This window comes from Pleurodeles waltl, chromosome 4_2 (genome assembly GCF_031143425.1).
Source record: "Pleurodeles waltl isolate 20211129_DDA chromosome 4_2, aPleWal1.hap1.20221129, whole genome shotgun sequence".
NCBI lineage: Eukaryota > Metazoa > Chordata > Amphibia > Caudata > Salamandridae > Pleurodeles > Pleurodeles waltl.
Window position 1 is genome coordinate 37,961,209 of NC_090443.1, and position 16,650 is coordinate 37,977,858.

Below are 16,650 nucleotides of genomic sequence, written 5' to 3' on the forward strand. Positions count from 1 at the left end.
CTATTACATGGTGGGAAATGCTCCATTGACTATATATGGGACTGCTAATCTTATCAAGAAGTCAATCCTCCTAAAAGTTACACACTTGTTAAATAGCATTCCATTAAGATTTGATACAAACGACTTGGTGAAATTACGGAGCAAGATTAATAGTTTAGTTTACAATTGCAAGGTCAAAGGATTTCCTGGAAGAATTTAAGGAAAATGCTAGTTAAAAAAGATCTCAGACTGCCAGATTTCCAACTATACTGTCTGGCTTTCCAATTAAAAAATATAGAGTATTCATTTCTTATACAGATAATTCTAAAATGGGCCCAGTGCTTCAGGACATCATGGGCAGCATGTTTTATATAAATTTGCAGACCCCAAATACTTTGAAAAGGTCAGGCTAACATACTAAACTTTTCAACAAGATTGTGGCATGATATTAAGTCTTTTGAAGGACCCATATTATAACATCCTAGCACTTGACACAGATTTGGAAAGCGCTATCTACAACTACTATAATGGAGTATAATACAAAAAATGAACAACTGCAACTCCATCTAAGATGGAGGTATAATCACAAAAAAGGGGCACTTGAGGAAAAGAAATTAAGAAGTTGTACTCCTGACTAAGTGAAGCCGCAGAGACATCCTTAAGTAAGTCTTAGTAGATCTGGGAAAATGCCTTGCTGATGCTAGAGCTTGACAATTTTTGGGAAGTATATTACACACTTTACATCATACAGTAGGGTTTGCATCACATAGAAAAAATATTTTCTTCACAGAATGTATTGGTCTCCTAAGAAGATAACCAAGTTAGCAAAAACACTGGTGCAATCAGAGGGCAGGTGCAAAAAAAATGTGATCAACAACAAGCGGGTGGTATACATGTGTCTGTCAGCTGTCCATTTATGAATTACTAAAACGGTAACAGCATCTCAGAAACTGTTCAGCAAGACTTTAAGGTAAGTTAATCTCTCATAATATTTGGAATGAAGAATTGAAGTGTGTATGGAACTTAAGTAAACATGACAGGCAGCTGAGTTTTTTCCCTAATGATTTTAGCTAGATATGAGATATTTTAAAACGGATCTCAATAATGTCTCACACATATCAAGACTGGCATACCACACTAAAGTATGGATAAGAAATGCTCACCTAGTCAGAAACTATCACCCTACGCATGTCTAGATTCCTGGTAAGAGAGAATAGTCGGATGATTATACCAGAGTGAAACTAGGATAACAGTGATCGTTCAAATGAGATCGACAGGTGGCAACTCCATTGGAAGGTAGGGATAGGGCACAGTTTTGGCAGCAACAAATCTTCTGGGAGAACCTAATATATGTATACACTAATGATAACATCAGGACTTAAGAAAACAGAGGTTTGCAACTGCAAAAGGGCTGTTCTGTAAATACAAAAGCACTTCTATGAGTCGGATGGGGTGAGGCCAGTGGGGAGGTACCATGCTTCCAGTTACTCAAAAAAATGACTGATCACGAACCGATGGCACCCTCTTTTACGTTTTTCAAAGGCAGATGTTCACCTATAATTGCCAATTCCACAGACTGGTGCAGGAAAGCATCAGCTCACTTTGAAGAAAAAGGTGCACTGTTAGGATGAAGGTTCGGGGCTACCTCTAGTAGTTATTCTCCTACGCATCAAGATATTTCATTTTCAAAGCATTCTTTTTTTAAAACCCCCTTTACCGCCATTAAGTGGGATGACTTTTCAAGACCTCTGATTGTGTTGTGTATCGTTCTGCGCTGTACATCAGCCCTAACAACACTGGCAAGGATCATATTTCTGAAAGCATCGCATACTACAGTGTGGAGCGGGTGATGTTAAGCTTGCACTTTGACCGGAAAATGAACTCAAGTGTTTTCTGCAATCATTCTGAAAAAGCAATTCCACGAAGGACAGTCGAAGCACAAGGGTGGATTACATCTGCAAATATATCAAAGCTAGTGATATTTTTCAAAGATGTTTAAAAGTGAAGTTTATGTTTTATCAAATGAAAAGCAGTTTTACTTCATGTGAAAAACATGAGACTAGTCAGCTTTTTCTTGGAAAAGTTGAAATAATAAACAAATCTGCTAAAAACGAATGGCTAATATCTCAGTGTAAAATACACTACTTTCAATCACATGAAGAGTAACCAAAAGGGTCTCATTACGAGTTTGGCGGTCCCAACATGGTACTGCCAAACTTGCGGGGGGCGCCACCACCATGACAGTGGCGTCCCCTTCCCACCCTATTACAAGAGAGCACTCCCGCCGGTCTGAACAGTGCTGCGAGATAGCACTCAGCTCCCTTAAAGGAGCTGAGTGCTATCTCGTAGCATAGAGGGGGCCGTCCAGCACCCTCGGAATGTGCACTGTCTAATTTCCACTCTGCTGTATCCTTCCATACAATCTCCAATTTTCACCAATCCTCACTCCCCTACTCTTACTTTTCCTCAGTTCCATTTTTTCCACACTCACCTCTTCTACCCTTCTGCACACCCTCTCTCATCGCCCCTGACTGTCATTCCTATAATCTCCACTCTTAACTCCTACGCCATCGTTTACTCCATATCTCATTACCCCGACACTCTCAAATCGTCTGGGACCCCTTTCCCCGTATATATCATACTCTCCCTCCAGTTCCACCCATCTCCTTCCCTAGGTACTGGAAGCAGATACACTTACTCTCATAGCGTCTAGAGCCAGCTTCAGATTGTCCTTCTCGGAGGCATCGGTGGTGTGTTTCACCAGCTCCTAGCAACAGGGGCGGCAAAATGTTAGTGGCAGAACAAATTTGAGAGGATGCTAGTAACAAAGCATTTTTATGATTGTAAATGCTATTATTCTGAGTTTGTGAAAGCAAAATGCTTTTTCTAATGTCCAAATCCAATTTTAGGACAAAGTAACCGTCTACCAACTGCTAAAGTAGTATTTTGATCCCATGCCAAATTGCTGTTTTAAAGAGGCGTGTTGTAGACATCTCTTCCAAACAGTGATTCGGAAGGCAATGTATCAAGGTTTTAAAACCATAATCTGAGCCCAAAACACTAAAAGTTAGCAACTACTGTGTTAAAATGATAACCCATTTCCAAAGTAGTCATGGGAACCTCTTTCTCTTTCTGAATTTTTCCATATTTTTTGGGGAGTAGGCAGTAGTACAGAGAACCACTGCCAACTCTCTCACACACGTTTAATAATAAGTATTTTTGTTTAACACAGCCAAGTTTCGTTTAAGAAAAAGAGTTGCATTTAGAAAAAAGGTTTATTAAAAGCTAATTACATACCTCGTGGTCTGCTGTTGGGGTGAGCCCCAATTTGCAACTAGCCTCATGAATATTATGGGGTGCGTCAGATTATATCCCACTCTGAATCAGAATTTTTTTACATGGCCTATTAGCACATAGGTCAGAGTAAGGAACTGGCACAGTACAGAGATTTGAGAATATCAAGTTAATCGTTTATTATTTATTTATTTGGATGACTAATGAAAACCATTACATAACAGTTCTCTTATTCTGCATGCTACCAAACACTGGGAGAATGACTTGCATAAAAAGAACTTACAGGTTAAAAAATACAAGTTAAAAATGTAATATCAAAACTTTCAAAATAGAGCATGGGTGACCTGCAAGGATGGCTTGCACGAGAAAATCATACATGTGGAGTACTGTCTTGACTTTTCATGGTGCGATTTACAAATATGTTTCATGAGCCGCAAAAGTTAAAAACGGTGTCGTAAGTCACTGACACTTCTCACTACGCATTCCTGTTGAAGCGGTTAAAGGAAAATATAAGTTTAAAAATATTAATGACAAAACGTACAAACTGGAGCATGAGTGACTTGCCAGAATGGCTTACATGGGAGAGGTATAGATGCTGGGTGCAAGGTATGATCACTTTCGTGGGCCACGGGGGTTAGGAACAGAATTGCCGATCACTGTCACTTCTCACTATACATTCCTGAATGTTAGTCTAAGTGGGCTAGATTGTTCAGAGTTCTCTCATACCCCTGCGTGAATTTCAAGAACCTCCCTATCAGAATGGGGTGATCAGCGGAAAGGCAGGCAATTATGGCAGGCCTGCAGAAACGAATGCCCAAGGCTTGGAACTATGATTTTAGAAGCACCCGTCTTTTGTTTAGCAGAGCAGGGCAATCCAGGTGATATGCACAAGCTTTTTCCTGCAGGAGAGGCACAGCCTGCATAGGTTACTTGATGTTTCCCTTTTATATGCAGGTTGGCAGACCAAGGTTGGTAGCTTCCCAAGTCTGTGTCAAATAACTTGTTGTTTGACGTTCGTTGACGTGTGTATTTGGGGACTGATGCGGTCCCTGGGGTCCTTGCTAGGCTACCTAAAATCACCCAGGCATGCAAACGTGAGACTTTTTTTGTTTGTCGGCTAACCATGAAATGTGTTTCCCATAGTGTGATGGCCTGTAGGTTCTTAACTGATCCAGGAATCCTCCGGCAACAGAGAGGCTAGCCGTTTTTGTTATTTCAGTCCATAGTTAGTTCTCTAAGGTATCGTAGCCTGCTGAGCGCAGCTTAAAACAGATTTCCAGGAAGGTGTCTTGTCTGTTCAGGACTCGACTGTACAGGCCAAGTTCATGCGGGTTTGGGCAGAAGAGGTGAGTTTAGGTAAACAGAATAGTTTTTTGTAGATGCACACTACTAACTTGTTCAGCAGGCTGGAGCCTCCCCGTACATGACCACTGAACCGTAGGCTACGGTAGGCGCTAGCTTAGTGTGGATCACCTACATTAGAGGTTCTAAGGAAGGACCGTAGATTTTTTGGAGAGCTTGTGGAATGCATAGAAACACATTGCTGCTTTCGACTTTAAAAGCTGTTTGTGTTGGAAGGTTTGGTGGTTGTCTATGGTGACGCCCAAGTATTTATATTCTGCAATGGTGCAAACTTCCAGACCATTTAGATGTCACCTGCCTGATTTGTTTTTCTGTCTGCTTATGGCCATTGTCCTTGTAAGGTTGATGGTGAGCCCATTTTGATTAGTGTAGAATTGGAGAGAGTCCAAGAGCCGCTGTAGCCCCGCTCTAGTCTCGGGTAATAAGAGATTGTCAACGGCATTTAAAAGACAACAGAATGGTTTATATCCCAGTTTGGAGGCAGCAGCCTTGTTTGAGCTCTGCCTTCTGTATTTTTTGTGACAGGGATCTGCCGTTCCCTCAGTTTGACTTAAAACCATGTGTTGCAGTGTAGGTTGACAATGCTTTTTAAGAGGAGTGGAGGGTTTATCTTTGCAGGCAGCTTCTGCCATAAATGATTGTCTGGAATTGAATTAAAAGCTGCTTTAAAATCAATAAAACAATTGTATATCAAGTTTTTTTTTATTGTTGTGTCCACTAGTGAAGACAATAGAAGGATATTTGCAGTGGTTCTCAGCCCCTTTCTAAACCCTGTGGGGATAGGGGTGAATTCCCCAAATAAGAGGTCTGCGTACTATTTAGCTTCGTTGCCCAATAGGGAGATTAGATAAATGGGGTAAATTGTCGCCCCTCCCAAGACAAGAGGATTTGTTCTGTGATGACACATTGAGTCAGTAGAGAGACCCAGAATTCCAAGCTGTCTTTGAATAGTTGTTGCGGTTGGCCATTTGGTCTTGGGGCACCTTGTCATCGGCCCATGGACATGACATCTGTAACCTGTTTGCAGCAAAACGCTATCTGTTCTGTGCCCTGCTGATTTAGTGGGTCTGTTTCTGCACCCATTTCGGGCCCGGCAGTCTCTGCTGCTCTACTCATTACCTTACATGGCTGGATTTCTGTAGTGTCTACCATTGATGATTCCTGCTACTTGAAGGCTTTGGTAAGACATTGCATGTGTTTTTTGTGCCATGGTGATGAAATCTTCCCATCAGTGAGAGGCGATGTTTGCAGAGTTTGCCGCCTGAGGATGGCGATAGATCACAATCTCCATGTTTTTTTTCAAGTTTCTTGGTTTACTTGCAACGAGGAGGGTCGCCTAGAAATTGTTGTGACAATGTGTTGGAGTGCCCATATTTCCTTCTTACATATCTTCCTAATGGCTGCGAGTTTAGCAGTTAGGCCCATCTTGGTTGGATTATTTATAAGGGATGTAAGCAATTTACGTAGTTCCTTTTTAATGGCCCTTACACTGGATGGAAGCCCTCGGCAGAATATTTTAAAGGTGTGCGAATCCACGCTGACTGTGACTTCAATCAAGTTTTTTGCTACCAATTCCCAGGCTCTACACAGGCTCAAGCCCTTGGAGGTCAGGTTATCTATGAACTAGAATGATCTTCAATGCTTCCGAGAGCCCTCGCAGAGACGCCTTTCCATTGTAGTCTCTTTAGGCTTGTTGTGTGTGTTACAGAGCCCAAGTCAGTGTTTTTGTCAAATAGCGGACATTTATTACTTAGTTGCAGGGAATGTGGATTAAGGTTGCTTTGTGTGCGAGCATCGATTTTGAAGAACTTCAATTACTTCAATACCCAAACAAAGGGAGACTAATAAAGGTGTAGTCTATGATCCTCAAGTGTTCTTGGCAGTGGGGGTCACTTGATGGGGAATACGGCAAAGGTCGTCTTGTAAAAGCATTGTCTTATCTCCTTGGCAGTTAATTAAAACATTTGTTTTGAAATCGCCTGATAGAATCATGTAGACTGCATCATATGCTAGGCTTAGATCAGTTATTATTGATTCAGGCTTGGGTATAATCTCACATTTGGAGTGAGGGTGTGGGTGGATGTAAATGTTTATTAGCAAGAGGGGTGCCCTAGGGTCCCTCACCCAGTTATTGACAAGAACTCCCATGGTTCAGAGAGATGGATTATTTCTGTGGCAACACCTAATTCTAATACACTGTAAATGGCCATTTTGGTCTACCTTTTCCTTCATTTTGATTGTTGCTGAACAGAACTGCAGGTACCAATCAGGGAAGCATAATTGCATTCCTTGCAGGATAACTGCATTGACTTTTTGCCAGTATGTGACTGCTTCTTCATTGTAGGTTAGGCTGCTAATGCCTTGTACATTCCAAGTTCAAAAAAGAACAAGTGATGGACGGAATGTTGAACAACGTCAAACATTCACCCCCATACGGAGATCTGGGCCTAAATCCATCGTTTTTTTGCTGCCCATGCCACTCCAGTTTGGACGCAGCCATTTACAAACCAGTCTTGACCTGTTCCCCATGCGAACCGTCCAGCCGGAAGTGCCAGGCCAGGTCTTCCCTGGACTGGAAACAAGCATCATGGGACCGGTTTCGGGGTATCACCCCCCTCTGCCAGGCTAGCTTAAATCCAGTGGCATGGGGAGCACGGGACCCACGTCTGGGCATACCCTTCCCACTTAGGGCAACAAATGTAAAAAAAAGAACAAGTGATGAACAGAATGCCAAACAATGTCAAACATTCACCCGAGTACAGAGATCTGGGCCTAAATCCATCGTTTTTTTTTGCTGCTGTGCCTTTCTAGTTTCCGACGCAGCCATTTAAATCAGTCTTGACCCTGTTCCCCCATGGGAACAGTCCAGCCCAAACTGCCAGGCCAGGTCTTCCCTTGACTGGAAACAAGCAACCTGGGACCAGTTTCGGGGTATCACCCCTCCTCTGCCAGGCTAGCTTAAATCCAGTGGCATGGGGAGCACGGGACCCATGTCTGGGCATACCCTTCCCACTTAGGGCAACAAATGTAAAAAAAGAACAAGTGATGAACGGAATGCTGAACAATGTCAAACATTCACCCCAGTACAGAGATCTGGGCCTAAATCCTTCATTTTTTTGCTGCCCGTGCCATCCCAGTTTGGACTGAGCCATATGCAAATCAGTCTTGACCCCGTTCCCCATTGGAACAGTCCAGACCAAACTGCCAGGCCAGGTCTTCCCTGGACTGGAAACAAGCAACCTGGGACCAGTTTCGGGGTATCACCCCTCCTCTGCCAGGCTAGCTTGAATCCAGTGGCATGGGGAGCACGGGACCCATGTCTGGGCATACCCTTTGTGACTGGGGGTGAATGTTTGCATTGTTCAGCATTCCGTCCATCATCTGTTCTTTTTGCAAATAAAAAGGGTATCAGTGAGTGGAGGGAGTCAGTGACAGAGCACTGGCACAGGATGTCAGTGACAGACACATGGAATGGGGGTATCTGTGACAGCCCACCCAGAGATGGCAGGGCTAGAACAGTAAGGGCTTGCCTGGATTCCATATGGAGGAGACGTGGCCTTTCTGTTCCTATTGGTCCAGATTAAGGGCTTCATTACCAGTGTGGCAGTCTTAAGACCGCCACACCCGCTGTGGTGGTCTTACCGCCGCGGACCCGGCCGTAAAGACTGCTGCATTACAAGTAGGTTGGTTTAGCCAAAGCTAAACTGTCACAGCGCCGCCAGGCCCGCCAGTGCGGTCACACCGATTCGGCTGGTGGTGAGCTCCTCCGGGCTGGCGGCAGGCCTCAGACCGCTGGCTGTATTAGGAGGCAGCATACCGCCGGGCTTTTCGCAGAGGTCGCCCCACCACGAAAAGCCTGGCAGTAGTGCTCCCGGTGACAGGAATCACCATTCCTGTCATCGACACATGCACCCCCACACATCCACACCTCCATGCACACATGCATACACACACGCACTCACGCACACCTATTCCGCTACACATACACGCACACACCACACACATGCACCCAACACCCCTCCCCCCCTTTCGGATGGTCCACTTACCAGTTTCAGCAAGGTGGTTATCTGGTAGAGGATGGGTCCTGGCATCTTCCACCGCCAGCACCGCACCGCCGTACACGACACCGCCATGCTGTATTACGCATCGTAATACCGCAGGCTGAGTCCTGTTGGTGTGGTGGTGCTGGCGGTGGAACTGCTTCTCTTTCTCCGTCGGCCAGGCCGTCGGGGTTGGATTTCCACCCGTAAATGGACAGAAATACTAAGCAACTCAAAATATGCGGTATGCTGGCGGCAGCGGCTTTAGCGGTTTTGCAAAAAGACCGCCGAAGCCGTAATAAGGGCCTAAGTGTAGTTTGAATATGGCTGGTCACTGTTTGGAGTGATGGATGGAATGTGGCTCTGAGCAATTACCAGTAGCTGAGACTTTTACATACATTTAACAGTTTTGTTTTTTAGGAAGCCTGTGAGGGCACAAGGATTGTAGGCCATAAGGGACAAAGCATCCATCCACAAAGATGGATGGATATCAGTGATGCCACAGAGGTGAGATAGCAGTGACAGAGCACAAGTAGAGACAATGATTACTATGAGTAAGGGTTGCCCTGTACTTACATGTAGTAAAAGGTGATATTTCAGTACACGCTGCATTGGTACCATCAGCAGGTCACGCAGACTGAACCTTCCGTTATTTGCTCTTTTTGAACACTCCTGTAGATGGAGAATGCAGATGTCAGCTGAGTATAATGAACAGATTAACACCAACAGGGTCATATGTCTATATCATGGACAAAGATACCTGGAGTTATACACAACTAGATGGCTTGACACACTGTTCAGTCATGTCTCTTCTAAATGTAAAATGAAATTAATTATTCTATGTGATGGCATAACTGTTACAAACAGTAACTACCATGTCTCCTTGCTCATGCTAATGCTGTTAACTGCAAAAAAAACAGTCTCAGAGTCAAGATGTGACTTAACGCTTTAACCTGAGGCAAGGATTTTAGATTTTCACATGGTCAGCCAAAGCTTTGTATTAATGTTGATACTTTCTGAAGATCATCTGCACAGAGTCCCAAGGGCTCACAGATGCATATTCTTTTATCGCGGAGTTTGCCTTCACCACGGTTGCTGAGGTATTATTATACTTTGACTTAAAGATCTTTTATTGAATAAATACATTTTCAGACTCAATCAAGTTAGAGGTTTCTTCTAGAGACTGTAGGCAGTAGGTGAACCGTGGTTCCTCTTTACCACCGCAATGTACCTGCAGTTCCTACACTACTAAAATGCATAGGGTGGCGCAAAGGCACAAAGAGAGGCTTTTTAGTGACAAGAGCCTATTATGTTTCTGCTTTACAAGCAAGCTTGGAAGAGAGCAAAATGATACAGACATACCCCCTAGCACAAGACCGGAGTCATACCTTTAGTCCTTAGTCTCCTAATCCTTCACAATGGTTGTGATTGTTTTCAGTCATATACAATCCTGGTAAAAGCTTCTTAAAATATAAATTCACTTCCAGATTTTTCAGTGGACCTACTCCGATTTTATAATGGCAGGGATAGATACCACCAAAGATAGGCCACTATGGCCCTCATTACAACCCTGGCGGTCAGTGGAGAAGTGGCGGTAATACCGCAAACAGGCCGGCGGAAAAAAAATGAAATTACAAGCATGGCGGTGACCGACATGCCAAACCGCCACTTCTCCACTCTGACCGCCAGGGTGGTAACGACCGCAGGGCTGGAGACTTCGGTCTCCAGCCCGGCGGGCGTCACTACACCGCCGGCGGCATCACGACCCCGCATACCACCATGTATTTCGTGGGGTTCTGTACTGCCACTAAATCCATGGCGGTAGGCACTATCAGTGCCAGGGAATACGTTCCCTGGCACGGATAGGGGTCTCCCCCACCCCTCTCCCCAGAGTCCTCCCCCCAAACACACGACCCCTCTACTACCCCCAAAGGTGGTAGGACCCCCCCTCCCCACACACCCCCAAACATTGACACACACACCCCCTACACGCACTCATACAACTACTACACATACACACACACATACATGCACACATACACAGACATACACACAGACATAAACGCACACATTTCCCATACACACACCACACACTCCCGCATGCATACACACACTCACACATCCCCTCTACACACGCACACCCCCATGCACGCACACAATACACAACACACCCCCACCCCCCTCCCCTAACGGACGATCACCTTACCTGGTCCGGTGATCCTCCGGGAGGGAACGGGATCCATGGGGGCTGCTCCGCCGCCAGCACCCCATCACCAGAACACCGCCACACCGAATCCTGGGATGTGATTCAGTGGGCGGTGTTCTGATGACGTGGTGGTGGAGGTGGAGCAGCCTCCACTTCACCGCTGACCGCCAGTATGGCTGCTGGCGGCTCTCCCTCTGAAAAAGGGCGGGGGGCTGCCAGCAGTCATAATACGCTGTGCGGAAAACCGCCTGCACTGGCGGTCTTCAGCACGGCGGTACCTCAGCGGTCTTGAGAAAAGACCGCCGAGGTCCAAATTAGGGCCTATGGTATGAGAGGATGATGCCTCTCAATCAGCCCCCAAGGAAACCTTATCGCCTCAATGGTCAGCACACCAAATAACAGTACTCATACTTTCGATTTGAAGTCTTCCCATGGCTAAGGTAACTACTTCAGTCCTTTTCTGGAAGCTAGATAACTACAGCAGTCTCTGAAAGCCTGGCAGAGCCTACGTTCACAATGTCACATGGTAGTCTTACCTGAAATGACAGCATGACCTCACATGCAATTGTGCGTGGGGCACAAAAAGGCACTTATCCAGAGGGACTCTGAGAATTCTATAGGATGGAACAAACTCTGTCATGTGGCAGCTTGAATGGAGGACTCTTGGATACTGATTTGGTTAGTAGAACTATGGGTCTTGGGGGTAGCAATTTCTTGATTTTTCAAGAGTTAAATACAGTTTTGGATTCTGAAGTAAACCATAGGAATTGGCGTAGTATACTGCGCTATTTGCTCTATAGCAAATGGTGTCCAAAAGAGTCAACTTAAATGACCTCTGACCTCCAACTTCATCTGCACGTCCTCCCGCTCATTCGCCGTCTTATCCAGGTGCTTGGTGGCAAACTCCACCTGACTACAGTATCGGCCATACAGCAAGAACCTAAGACAGGAGAGAGAATACAGAATCGGAGTTACAGGTGATTTTAAGAGTAGGAGTCGGCAGTGTAGTGGAATGGAATGTAGGAGGAATGCTGTTTGGGTAAAATTTAAAGAGAAGAATGTGTAGGGTTGCATTGTGAGGGAAAGTAGGAGACATTTTGTGGGGGAGTGCAAAGGAATAGCTACAAAATGCTCATGCAATGGTCTGCCAGAGAAGGGACAGAAGCTTGTGCAATTCAAAGTCAGATAATCAGTGTTTTTTTAAAGTGGATTTGAAAGACTAGAAGGCAAGGTGTGGAAGCATGTGAGGGATTAGGGAGAGGGTCGACAGGTGGAATTTGAGAGAAGGCCGAAGCTTGTGGGGATTGGACTGTGTGGGAATAGGCGGGATGGTGAAGAATTTAGGAATGAGGCCTTGGAGTATAAACGTGGGAATGGAGAGGTTTGCATGGGTGAGTGTGAGAAAAAGAAAAGCTGGGTGGGGCTGAGGGTGAGGCAATGAAGAGCAGGAGACTGTGCAGTATGTGCATTTTGTCCTTCTGAGATAATAGCCCTAAACATGATTCTATCACTACACTTTTATATGCAAGCAATAGATTCATCTGCAAAAAGTGACACTAGATGATAGACTAACTGCAATCTGTGATACTATTTAGCAGTTCAATATTTGGTCCAGTACCAATCTCAAGTCTTACTCTTAAACATATCAATGTCAATCCAGTCAGTGGATGTAAACAAATATGAACTATATACATGCTACATTTTTTAGTACGTGAACAAGCACAACAGCAGTACTACTCTCATACCACAAAATGCTAAGTACTAACCTACGGTCAGATACCTCTGCCTCTCCTGTCTCTTCTACGCGATCTCTGCATATATAGTTTGACATTTTAGTAGTAAATATGGGAGATCCCAGGGAATCACAAGTCAGCAATCATTAATAGCAATAGTTAGTAAGAACTTTACCAGCCTGCAGCCAATAATTTTAGCTTTGTGGACCATTTGCTATCCGATTTGAGGATTTTCCCTGTGTAAAGTCTCAAAGGAAGACCTACTGAACTCCAGTGAAAACATCTGGATGTACCATTTAAAATCATTGCATCCAGATGGACTAAACATCACTGACAATACCATCTGATTACTACATATCTCAAGAGATCGTAGGACTGCATTGATTTCACATTCTAAATGCAGCCTTTATTCATTATGCTTTTTCAAAAATCGAGCAGTGTGAGCTATGCAGTCACAGAGTAAACAATCTTGTACTACCTGAGGAAGATGGAAGATGAAATGTTGTAGTGGCAATATATTTTTGTTCTTTAGTGGGTCCATCTGTTTGAGTCATTTCCCCATGCAATGCCTATGGGGATTTTGCAATATTTAGACACAGCTACAGCCCTGCACCACTGAACTTAATTATACCAGATTTGACAGACAGCTAGATCTTTGTCTAGAAATACCCTTTTTGTGGAAAAAAAGAAAGGTTACAGGGACAGTTCATGTTTTACCCATACATAACCATAGAAATTCAGCAGTTATGGTTATACTTGTAGTTATACTTATCTGAAGAAACTATAACTTGTGCTGTTAAGTAACTTTAGGCCATGAGTTATAGTTAAGGGGGCATTAGAAGCCCCGGAGGGTCTACCCCAGGGGGTCAAACATATTATGAATGAGGAGGGGGACGAGCAGCCATTGGAGTCCCCAAGGTGCCCACTCCCTATGCCGAAGTTACTTTGTATGGGGAGGGGGGGGGGGGGGGGGTGTGGGGGGGGGGGGGGGTGGCGGAGGGGCACATGGCCTCCACCTCCCCGAATCTCAGAAGGCCTGGGGAGCCCACCCCCAGGGTTGAAATAAAAAAAATACATGGGGAGAGAGGCCATGCTGCTCCCCCTCAGACCTCAAAAGGCCCTGCAGAGACCACCCTGGGCTCGAAATTTAACTAAAAGAGGAAGGAGGCCATGTGGCCCTGTAGTATAGCTATTTTAGCCATGTTTTAGACACAATATGTTAGTAAACTAGGCCTGCCGTTGTGCATTTTAGCCCAGTTATATTTTATTCAGCATCTCTTTATTTTTCTAGCATTAGCCATATTTGCGGTGTTGTTTTATTTTCTCTATCTGTTTGTTCTTTCGCTTAGGAAAGCATTACATTATTAGCACTGCATTCATTTCACCCTGTGCTTTCCTCAAGGCCGCAGCCAGATAGGGTTGACGGCATAAGTGGTACGCTGTGTCTCCGGCATTCACAGAAACATACATATCCTTCCTTACGTGGGGACTTTTCTTAGAACACCAGTTGTTTTATTATAAATCACTTCTCTGTCCCATGCACGTTAGAGGGAGATTCCAGCCAGATGACCACGACTGCATGCTGACTGCTGAACCTCTTTGCTACAGTAGCTTGCTTACACTGCCAAATACCAGTGTATAAATTGGCCCAGTGAAGGGTGCCACATGCCCCCGCCCCCTAATAATAAAGCCAGGACCCATGGAATGGGCTCACCAGCACAGAAATTGGCCCGGAGATGGGGTGTAGCTGTGCGCACCCTTCCCCTGATTATAATGCCGCACCTTTGGAGATGGAGTGCCGAGGACAAAACTGGCCCTGATAATCAAACCAGGCCCCAGGGGATGGGGTCCCTGGGGCTGAAATCGGCCCTGAGATGGTGGGAACATGTGCCCTGCCTCCTCCTGATTATAAAGCCACGTCGCAGGGGATGGGGTCCCTGTGGCCAAAATCGACCCGGGGACAGAGTAGCGTGCCCTTCCTCCCCAGTTAGCTATGCTAGTCCCCGAGGCATAAGGTCCCTGGGGCCAAAATTGGCCTGAAAATGGAAGGGGGCTATGACCCTCTCCACCTGATTACAACACTTGGCCCCAGGGTTGGGGTCTCTGGGACTTGAATCAGCCAGCTTTGATTTCTCCCTCCCTTTTGTAAAAGGAGTGACCCTGAGGGATGAGGCTCAGGAGGGGGGCTATGGTTCCCCACTCCCCTTAAAAAAAAAAAAAAAAAAAACTTGGGGGGATGGAGTCCCCAGGGCCTGATGAGGGTCAGGGAGGGGTCCACACAGCCACTTCCCTTTAAAATAAAAAAGGACTGGGGGATTGGGGTCCCTGTGGCCAATTCCCCACTGTGCATGTCCAAAGGCGGTGCGCAGCGTAGGTTTGGATGCATGTCAGGGTGGCCCGCAAGACCTAGCTGCATAATATCATAATTGAATATTACTTTTGTTAAAAAAAAAACACCCTAGGAATTCATTGAAAGAAACCAAAGGTTAAAGTAACGTTATAGTCATTGACAAATTCACCTAACTACATGTGGTGCTTGACATACTCTAAGGTTGAGCTGGACTACTACTGTTTTAGGACCTTTTTAACGGAAGTAAATTTAAAAGTGTAGTTTGTGAATAGCATGTGACTTACTCTTTTGTCTATGGGTGTATGTATTTCATGTCCTGCCCTAACCTCCTCCTTATCCCTCCCAGAGGTGGAGGTCTCCACATGTGGCTGTGTGAATTACATTTTGTAGTATGTGAGTAGTACTATTGCAGTACTACTAAAGGCATTGCAAAAAGCAATTTTGCAATAGACCTTATAAGTCTACACCTCCAAATAACTTCATATAGCCATCATATTCGGGATCTTCTCATAAGGACAATGCAGATCTTGTTTCATAGGTTTGTTTCAGGTCAGCATGGCAGCAGTTCCTTAAAGGCTCAGAGGTAGATTAATTCCTTCACTCGGGTCTCAGTCAATTGAATCTTGGTCGGATGCTCGCGGTATGGGGATATATTTCTCTCCATTCGGACAGAACGGCATATCTTCCTCACAGTGTGCAGCACTAGGTATTTCTAATGATCTAGGTATCTTCCCAGTGAGCTAGGTATCTTCTCAGTCTTTTGGGAACCGCATCTCGAAGACCTGGTCCTGTTATGCTATTTTTCTTTCAGCTACAACTTCAGAGCTTGAGCTTAAAGTCAGGGAGAATACAAAGTACTAGCATTTGGGGGATAGTTCTTATCCACAAGTGGAGCAGTGGAGGCAATATAGGGCCCAATCAAGAGGTGTGTCATATTAAAAGCTCATTTCCTTAGCAGAGCAGGACAACTTTGCAGACCTCTTTCTGGGCTTCTTATGCGAAAGTAAAAGGAGAAGGGAAAAACAACTGCTAAAAGTGATGGTGTTTGAGAAGTTGCACGCCGGACATACCCAGACCAGTCAGCTCACACAGTGTGCCACGTGTGACACACTATATTGGCTCCCGTCACACAGTCACCCAGTAAGGAGCCGATATCACATAGTTGCAGGGAAAACGAGCTGAAAACCACTGGTTTTCAGCTCGGTTTTAAAGGCTTTAAACTACCATTGACTATTAATTGGTGTGAAAACACCAAAGGAAATCAGCAACACCATCAGCAAGCAAGAAGGCGGCTTTGGGGCGGGGTGGGGGCAAAAGTGTCAGTTAGGTACTTTTCAGCACAAGGCCTGCCCCCTCCCGGCCCCGCCCCCTGCTCACAGAGTGAGATTTTTTTTCAAGTTGACAGTTCTGCATACAGGTTGTGATTGATCAGTAGACTGGGCTGCAAAGGCAGTCAAAACGGTTTCAACCAATACATTGTTGCATTCTTTACATATTCGAAGCTTACTGTGGATTGCAGATGAACGTGAAACTTACATGGGGGCTCAAAGACACAGACCCAAGTGGCACCCCTATGAAAAGAACACCAGAATAGTTTACCCTGAAGTAGACAGTCACCAACTTGTGTGACATGTAAGGTGTCCTTCCACAGAACACGACCTACAATGTACAGAGTCCTCATACATA

At 45.0% G+C, this 16,650-nt stretch overlaps 1 protein-coding gene across 1 annotated transcript in view; it reads right to left on the reverse strand.

Moving 5' to 3' along the window:
• The window catches only part of VAV1 (vav guanine nucleotide exchange factor 1), a 409,433-nt gene that overhangs the window by 154,312 nt on the left and 238,471 nt on the right, over window positions 1-16,650 (reverse strand). The window contains exons 9-11 of the mRNA XM_069230534.1: window positions 11,722-11,821; window positions 9,252-9,347; window positions 2,678-2,746 (exon numbers count right to left, since the gene is read on the reverse strand). Coding sequence (XP_069086635.1) covers window positions 2,678-2,746; window positions 9,252-9,347; window positions 11,722-11,821 — 265 coding nt within the window. The remainder of the gene's footprint in view (window positions 1-2,677; window positions 2,747-9,251; window positions 9,348-11,721; window positions 11,822-16,650) is intronic.